Source organism: Muntiacus reevesi, chromosome 18 (genome assembly GCF_963930625.1).
Source record: "Muntiacus reevesi chromosome 18, mMunRee1.1, whole genome shotgun sequence".
Classification (NCBI taxonomy): domain Eukaryota; kingdom Metazoa; phylum Chordata; class Mammalia; order Artiodactyla; family Cervidae; genus Muntiacus; species Muntiacus reevesi.
In genome coordinates, this window is record NC_089266.1 from 20,707,392 (window position 1) to 20,716,422 (window position 9,031).

General features: G+C 50.1%; 1 protein-coding gene across 1 annotated transcript; it reads left to right on the top strand.

The window, feature by feature from the left end:
• The first annotated feature begins 550 nt into the window (after positions 1-550).
• Positions 551-6,601, top strand: KRT9 (keratin 9). Its single transcript, XM_065910890.1, has 8 exons — positions 551-1,213; positions 2,851-2,933; positions 3,054-3,210; positions 3,491-3,652; positions 4,350-4,475; positions 4,606-4,829; positions 5,215-5,483; positions 6,582-6,601. The coding sequence occupies exons 1-8, from the start codon at positions 551-553 to the stop codon at positions 6,599-6,601; spliced, it is 1,704 nt and encodes a 567-aa protein (XP_065766962.1).
• Positions 6,602-9,031: the final 2,430 nt, after the last annotated feature.

Consider the following 9,031-nt stretch of genomic DNA (forward strand, 5'->3'; position numbering starts at 1 on the left):
TGGAACTTTCTACCCACACAGGTAGCCCCTCCATCCTCTATAATAACTCCTTGGTACCCCGGCCCCAGCTCACGCACAGTGGGCGCCAAGTAGGAGCAGAGAGAGGTGCAGACCATAATGATCATCAATCGCGGAGGTGACTCTGTTGTGGGGATTTCTATCGCAGAGGGACCAAGTCTCAGCACTGCTGTCAGGCCAGTGGAGACCAAACTCCAGGATCTAGGTCACCCCCTTGGCAGCAGAACTGATTTATGGTGCCCCTGACAGCCTAACAGTCATCAAATTACCCTACACAATGGAGAAAGGCTGGGCTGCCTTCAGGCAGTCACCAAAGGACGCTGAGCCTGGGGTGGCTTGGGGCAGCCCGGCCACCTCCCGAGTCCCAGACCTCCTTTGGAGTCTGTCTGGGGGCGACTGGGGCTGACAGCGGGCACACCCAGGCGTGCCACCATCCACTAGGGATATAAGTAGGCAGCCTCAGTGACAGCTCTGCATCCTGGCTCCAGAGCCCACAGCACTCCTACGACTGCTTTCATCCTTGGGCAGCGCCATGAGTTGCAGACAGTTCTCTTCGTCCAGCAGGAGCCGCAGGAGTGGCGGCGGGGGTTGTGGGGGCAGCTCTAGATCCTCCTCAAGCCGCTTTAGCTCCTCAGGAGCTGGAGGAGGGGGGAACCAGTTCAGCTCTACCAGTAGCTATGGCGTGGGCAGCTCTGGGGCCTGTGGGAGGGGAGGTGGTGGCAGTTTCGTCTCCAGTTATGGCAGAGGGTCTGGGGGTGGTTTTAGTGTTGGGAGTTTTACTGGTGGCTTTGGTGGAGGTTCCAGGAGCTGTGGGGGTGGCTTTGGTGCTGGTGTTGGAGGCTTTGGGGGATCCGGGGGCTTTGGGGGTGGCATCGGTGGTGCTGTTGGAGGCTTTGGGGGGCTTGGGGGCTTTGGGGGTGGCATTGGTGGTGCTGTTGGAGGCTTTGGGGGGCTTGGGGGCTTTGGAGGTGCTGTTGGAGGTGGAGATGCTGGCATCCTGCCTGCTGATGAGAAGACCACCATGCAGGAACTTAACAGCCGGCTGGCCTCCTACTTGGATAAGGTGCAGAAACTAGAGGAGGAAAATGCTGACCTGGAGACTAAGATCCGGGACTGGTATGACAGGCAAGGGCCCAAGAATGTCAAGAAGGATTACTCTGGCTATTATGATACCATCGAAGATCTGAAGAACCAGGTAGGCCGGGGAAACTCAAAACTCTGTCTATCTCTCACACCTATATGTACAGTCGCTCACTCACATGCTTTATTTCCCTCACAAAGGCAAGATGCTGGACTCTAACTTACACGATAGCCAGAGAATTCATCTTTTGCAAACTTTAACTTCAAAAAGAATTTTTTAATTGAGCTATAGCTGATTTACAAAGTTGTGTTAATTACTGCTCTATGGCAAAGGGATTCAGTTATATATACATATGTACATTCCTTTTTAAAATATTCTTTTCCTTCATGGTTTATCATAAGCTATTGAATATAGTTTGTGCTACCCAGTTAAGACCTTTTTGTTTATCCTTTCTATTTATAAAAGCTTACATCTGCTAACCCCAGCCTCCTGCTCCATCCCTCCCTCATCCCCCTCCCTCTTGATAACCACTGGGTCTGTTTTCTATGTCTGTGATCCTGTTCCTGCTTCATAGTATTATATTTTAGATTCCATGGAAACTTGAATTTTTATCAGAAACAGTTCTTGACCTGTCTCATGTGGGGCATGCAGAAGTAGCGTGGAGGGAGCATAGCAACGGGGCAACTTGTTACTGGGTCTGCCGCCAATTCACTGTGTGACCCTGGGAAGCCTGATGTCCTCTCCAGGCCTATTCTCCTATCCATTTAACAAACAGAGTGGGCAGACTAGCTCTCAGGCACCTGTTGGTTTAAAATTTCTGCAATCTTGGGGGAAACAAAAGAGATAAGAGTGCTGCTGTCCAAAACAGGCACATGAGAGAGGGCCATCTGTGCCTGTCTCTTCTCTTAGCCCCTGAGAGTTCAAAGCTTTCAAGTAAAGAAAACTAGACATCTTATCTCTCCCTTCCTACTTTTTCTGGGCTCTTCTAGGGACCTGTCTTGATTTTTCCAGTTTGGTTGGATCCAGATATGCATTCTAGCTGGTCAAAATGTGGAGAAGATCTAGAACTCTGAGGGTAGATATCACCTATCCATCCATCAATCCATCTATCCACCCATCCGTCCATCCATCCATCCACATGTCCGTCTATCCACTCAACTTAGAGGCTGAGTGCTCTCACTGTTGCTCTGGGCAAGCATAGTAATGTCTCAGGTGTGGTCTCTGCCCTTGAGGAGCTCATAATCTAGCTAATTTGCTGTTCCCACCTGTTTCCCTTGCCTTCACACCTTCTGATGAACAGCCTCTGGATATCTTGTTTATTCTATCCCAAACCTCTTCTTTAGTCATCCTTCAGAGATCAATTCAATTGCCACCTCCTCCCTGAAGCATTTCTTAATCTCCTGTAACCATAAATCAACTGTCTTTTCCTTGAACTCTTCTAGGATATTCTGGTATTGGCAGTCAACCAAGCTCCCTGAGGAGCTGTATCTCATTGATCTCTAACTCTCACAGTGCCCTTTGCAGTAGATATTAAGATATTTGTTAAATGAATGAATGAAGGCCACACTGAACATCCTTGCTGAAGGCTGTGAGGAGTCTGTGCCACATACCAGCTTTTGGAAGCCCCTCCTGCCTCTTGGGCATCTTCCTGGATGGGCTCCTCATCTCCTATGGCTTTGCCTAGGCTTTTGCCTCCCAGAAGAGGGTCATAGCAGGGGTGCCTGGGTTCTGTGCTGTCTCCTCTTTTATAGATTGTGCAGATCACGGTGGAAAACAACAAGATTTTAGTGGACATTGACAACAGTCGCATGACTATGGATGACTTCAGGATGAAGTGAGTCCTACTTCTCCTCCTTCTCCTGTCATCCTTCCTTCCTCCAGCCCCTAGTACTCTGGAGCTCCCTGTGGGGGCTGTTGACCTCTGGCTCATGCCCTACCCCTGACTGGTCTGCAGGTTTGAGATGGAGCAGAGCCTGCGACAAGCAGTGGAGGCTGATATCAATGGCCTGCGAAAGGTGCTGGATGATCTAACCATGCAGAAGTCTGACCTGGAGATGCAGTATGAATCTCTGCAGGAGGAGCTGGTGGCCCTCAAGAAGAATCATGAGGAAGTAGGGTCTTGGCTACTTGTGGCTTGTTGGGGAGATGGGGAAATAGAAGTTCAGGGATAATTGGGGATGGATGGGAGCTTTGGGCCATTGCATGGAAGACACCCCCTCCTTTACTCTCGAAGAGGACATGCATGCCCAACCTATGGTGGTGGTTGGGCTTTGACTTGTCAACTGTGTCCCATCCCATTTTTGCACCGCAGGAGGAGCAGAGGGAGAGGGCTGAAAGGTGATGGAGAGGATCCCATCCCACCCTGACCTCATATCCCCTTCTTCCCGGTAGGAGATGAGCCAGTTGTGTGGGCAGAGCACCGGGGATGTCAGTGTGGAGATGAATGCTACTCCTGGTGTGGATCTTACTAAGATCCTCAATGAAATGCGCGAGGACTATGAGAAGCTCAGTGCCAAGAACCGAAGCGACATTGAACAGCAATACGAGACTCAGGTGAGCAGTGCGGGACACTGATTCAACCTTCTCTCCCTCCCTCCGTCTACCCGTCCTTTCCACCCGCCCCTCCATCTCTGAGTCTACTTGGGTTTCTCAGTCATCCTCCTTCCCATGCATTCACTGCCCACAAGTGTAATTATCGAGTAGTTTCCCAGTGCCAGGTTTCATGTGAAGTGCTGATGTCACAGAGATGAGCCACACAGGATCACTGCCCTGGAGAAGCTCAGAGTTTGTGACGTGTGTGAACAAAGGCAGAGCATGAGGAGCTTACACAAGGCCGTGTGCTTTCAGGCTCTGGTGGAGGTATCCAGTGTGCTCCCAGTGCTCCACTGAGCTCCTTGATGACTCCCTTCCTCCTGGGTCTCCAGCATCTAGTGTGGAGGTGGACACACGAGGACATGATTTGTAGTGTGTACATGTGTATGCAAGTGTTTGGGTGGCACTTTGAAATGAAGTAAAAAGGTGGTTTAAGGACAAAGTGTGAAGAGTCTTAGAGCCTGCTGAGACATACTGACAGAGAAACAGAAACAGAACATTGAGAGAAACTGACAACGTGGCTGGCTGGAGGGGCCCGGAACTCAAGATGACTTGCTTTTGGCTTTGGCTCAGTCTTGGTCCTGAAGGTGAAGGTGCTGACCGGTGGGGAAGAACCTTCCCCATTCAGGGAGCTGCTCAATGAGCATTTGTGTTTCAGATGAGACAGATTGAGCAAGAAGTGACGACCTGTAGCCAAGAGGTGGAGTCCAGCAACAAGGAGGTGACCAAGCTTCGGCACACGGTCCAAGAGTTGGAGATCGAGCTGCAGTCTCAGCTCAGCATGGTTGGTATCCAGGCTCTGGATCCTCTGCCTGGGGTGGGGGGCACACAGGAAGCAGCACATGATCCCCAGGGACAGGACGGGGAGCCCAGCTATGAGGTAGCAGCCTTCTCAGTGCCTCCTCTGCCCCTAGAAATCGGCCCTGGAGAAGTCCCTGGAAGACACGGAGAACCGCTACTCTGGCCAATTGCAGCAGATCCAGGGTCAGATCAGTATCCTGGAGGGCCAGCTCACTGACATTCGGGCAGAGATTGAGTGCCAGAATCAGGAATACAGCCTTCTACTCAGCACCAAGATGCGGCTGGAGCAGGAAATCAAGACTTACTGTAGCCTCCTTGATGGTGGCCAGGCGGATTTGTATGTGTCCTGGGGTTTTGTGGCACTCCTAGGAAGTTCTAAATCCCTGATGCTATTTCTGTTCTTCTGGATAGAGCAGCTGGGAAAGTTCTTGTACACAAGGGTCTGATGGGCTGAGGATTTCTTCTTCCCAAGGAGGGGGAAGCTCAGGGCCTCTGGGCTTTGAGAAAGGAGGATGGTAACAATGAGAGAAGGGACTGCTCCCTGCTCCAGGGAGAGGAAGTCCCTCCCCTCCCAAGTGTGGTGCCAGCCCAGCCTCTGTCCTCTGCCTTGCCGGAGGAAGACTTAGGAGGACTCACCTTTAGGCCTTCTCTCCAGGTTCATCCTTGTGTGTATAAATATGTGGGGTCACCTGTTTTATCTCTGTGCTTTCTTTGCTTCTCAGTGAATCTCATGGAGGTGGACAGACTGGCTTTGGAGATGGCAAAAGAAGTGGATTTCAAGGTGGAAGTGGAAGCAGTTATGGAAGAGGATCCAGGGGAGGAAGTGGAGGCAGTTGTGGGGGAGGAAGTGGGGGCAGCGCTGGTGGAGGAAGTAGCTCTGGAGGAGGAAGTGGTGGCAGCTGTGAAGAAGGAAGTGGATCTGGAGGAGGAAGTGGAAGGACATCCCAGTCCCAGTCCTATTCCTCAAAATCTGGCAGCTGTGACCCACAAGGTAAGGGATAACTCTAAGGCTGTGGGGTGGGGGAGGCATAGGTGTCAGCTGCTAAGTTACCACCCTTTTAAAATATCTTTGAACCTCTCTGGGGAATACATATTCTAAACAGAGTGGGACTTTAGGGAGATCTCCAGTGAGTGCCATAGACTTGCTGTTGTTTCTGATCTGATCATTATTTTGGAGAGAGTCTTAAGTGAGGCTGGGATCACATCTACATGTGACTTAAGTCTCAATAGCCTAGGAAATGAGCTGGAAGTGGAGTATTATTTTGTCCATTTCTCTCCATACCTTATGAGGTGGGTATTGTTATTATCCCCATTTTAGAGATAGGAAAATGAGGTTCCTTATGTCTTGCTCAAGGTCAAACAACTCAGAAATGAGGGATCAGCTCTGTGGGGCTCCATGGCCAGTACTTTTCATCATCACAAGGATGGGGACACCTGGGTCAGCAACGGTTCAGGCAGAGAAGAGTCTCAAGGGTTGTAGTCAGTGGTTGGGTTGTACAAGTCAGTTATACGACGAAACTGTCCAAAGGAACATATTATCAAAGATAATAGTCTAAGGGCAAGAAAGAGTCAAACAGATGAAGTGGTCTCTAGGTCAGAGAGATTCCCCTTGTACATGTTGAATCTTGTAAAACAAAAATCTAGTGTGAAATTGTAGCAAAAGGCTGGGTAACATGACTGGTAATGCTTAGCTCAGAGGTACCTGGGATCTGCCCTTCTCTGGAGGGTGGTTTTGTGTGTTGGGTGGCATTGCAGGGCCATGGATCTGCATCTATGGGCAGAGGCTGGGGCCATCTTCCCCTCGACATGCAAGGGATTCGCTAACAAAAGTTGCTGCATGGAGGACGGGAGTGCCTCCTGGGCCCCCATCCTCAGAAATGGGGGAGCACCTGCCAGCTATTACAGCAGAGCGTTGGGAATTGAATGGGGGCCACTAGGACCGGAGAATCCTTCCATCTCAAGATTCTCCAGCTCTTTGAGCTCCAGTCTCCTTGCTCCCCATTTGCCCACTTTCCTCCAAGTCCCAGTCTCTCTGTCTCTTGTTTTCGTCCTTTCTTCTCACTCTCACCGCTCTTCTGTCTCTCCACAGGCCACCAGACACGATACTAGAGCCCCTGCAAACTTTCCCAGCCCCACCCCAGCTGAGCATCCCCCAGATGGGCAGACTCTGGATAAAGCCTGTTCATTGCATTGCAACACTGGGAATAGCTGGCAACAAGCCCTGAGACCCATTTGGGAAGGGGCTCACTGGGCATGTGTGCCTCTGGCTGTCCACTGGGTCCTTCCTCTGGGAGGGTTGGGGAGAACTCTCTCCTTCTGTCTGGTTTGGGGATGACCCCACTCCCTGCCTTATCTCAATTTCCTAATAAAGCTTTCCTGTTGCAAATCAAACCTGGACATTGACTCATTTGTTCCTTGGGATTGATAAGGGGCAGAAAGGAGATGAAGGGAGAATCAATGGAATCCATCTGTAGAGTATTGGTTAGCTTTTCTATCAGCTAACTTCTACTTGCAACAAAGCAACCCATAATCTGGTGGCTTAAAATCACAATCATTTACTCAGCCCGTGCTTTTCCAGTTGACAGTTTGGACTAGGAATTCTGTTTTCCTTTAAGCATCTGTGGTCAGCCCCAAGTCAGCTAGGTAGCTCTGCCTCTGGGGCTTGGCTGCATGCTGGTTGGGAGTGAAAGGGTCATATGACTCTCTTCTTCCAGCCAGCTGGCTCAAGCAAGTGTTCCAATGCACAGAGATGTGCACAGAGAATGCACAGAGATGTGCAAGTCCTCTTGAGGCTTAGGCTCTGAGTGGTCACTTAGGCTGCATCCTATTGGCCAAAGCAAGTCAGATTCAAAAGCAGGGGAAATAGACTCCTCTTGATGAGAGAAGCTGGAAAATCACATAGCAAGAGTATGGGTAGAGGGAGGGCAATAGTGGGCCAGTTTTTAAAAATGTTTATTAATTAATTTTTTTGGCCTCACTGGGTCTTAATGGTGGCATGCAGGATTTTCGATCTTTGTTGTGGCATGCAGGATCTTTAGTTGCAGCATGTGGGGTCTAGCTCTCTGACCAGGGATCGAACCTCTTTTGGGAATGTGGAGTCTTACCCACTGGACTACCAAGGAAGTCCCTGGGGCAAGTTTTTGCAAACCATCTGCCACAGTCTCTCAGCAGATCACAAGTTAGCTACAAAGGGAAACAAGGCAAAAATGAGATGGATTTTGCTTCGGAAGATTTCACAGATGGTGAAACATAAAGGCACAGATCAAGTGCTCCAAGGCAAAGTGAGGACTATTCCATAAGACAGCAGCTGGCAATGTTCTCCAGGGATTCTGACTAGGAACAGACAGAGCCCTCAGCCTGTGTTCCAGATGCTACAGCTGTGTATCAAACCTCCCTGAAGCTTAGAGCCTTAAAAGAACAATGCTAATTTGGGGCTTAGTGCGAACAGCACACTTCTGCTTCGTTGGATGTTATCCTGACTCATAGGTTTGGGCTAGAAGCATCTGAAGTCCTGCTCACTCATGTTTGGCCCCTGAGCTGGAAAGACTCAAACCTGGGGGCTGCCCCTGCAGAGGCTCCTCGACATCTCTGTATGGAGACTCCTAGTGTGATCCCTGGAGCAGAGCAGCCTCAGAGGAGAGAGACTTCTTGCACGCTGGCTTGGAGCTCCCAAGATATATGTCCTAAGCAAGAAAGAACCAGGAAGAAGCTGTTTTGCTTCATTGCTTAGACTGGACTTCCCAGGTGGTGGTAGTTGTAAAGAATCTACCTGCCAATGCAGGAGATGCAAGAGATGAGGGTTAGACACTGGCTTGGGAAGATCCTCTGGAGTAGGAAATGACTACCGTCTCCAGTATCTTCCCTGGAAACTCCCATGGGCAGAGGAGCTTGGTGGGCTGTAGTCCATGGGGTCGCAAAGAGTCAGACAGGACTGAGCGACGGAGCACAGCACAGAAAGTCACGTGGTGTCACGTCTGCTGTACTCCCAGTCTTGCCTACATTCAAGGGGAAGAAGCATAGACCTTACAGTTGGCTGAATTCAAAGATGATCCCAGTTATTCAACCAACAATTCAAACCTAAGGGCTGCCGTGAAGGGATTTTGGAGAAGTCTCTGCTGTTTTGGCCTTAAGATGAGAGATTAAACACAGCTGGACACAGTCACGTGCATGCATATGAGCTAAGTTGATTCAGTTGTGTCCGACTCTTAGCGATCCTGTGGGCTGTAGCCCACCAGAATACTCTGCCTATGGGATTCTCCAGGTAAGAATACTGAAGTGGGTTGCCATGCTCTCCTCCAGGGAATCTTCCCAACCCAGGGATCAAATCCACATCGCCTGCATTGCAGGTAGATTCTTTACCTGCTGAGCAAGTGGGGAAGCCTCAGACATAATCATATAAGCTCTTAAAATGCAGAGAGTTTGGAATTCTTATCCGCTGGGGGCATAGTAGATGAGAATCTGCCTGCCGATGCAGGGGACAGATTTGATTCCTGGTCTGGGAAGATTCTACAAGCCGCTGAGTAACTAAGTCCATGCGCC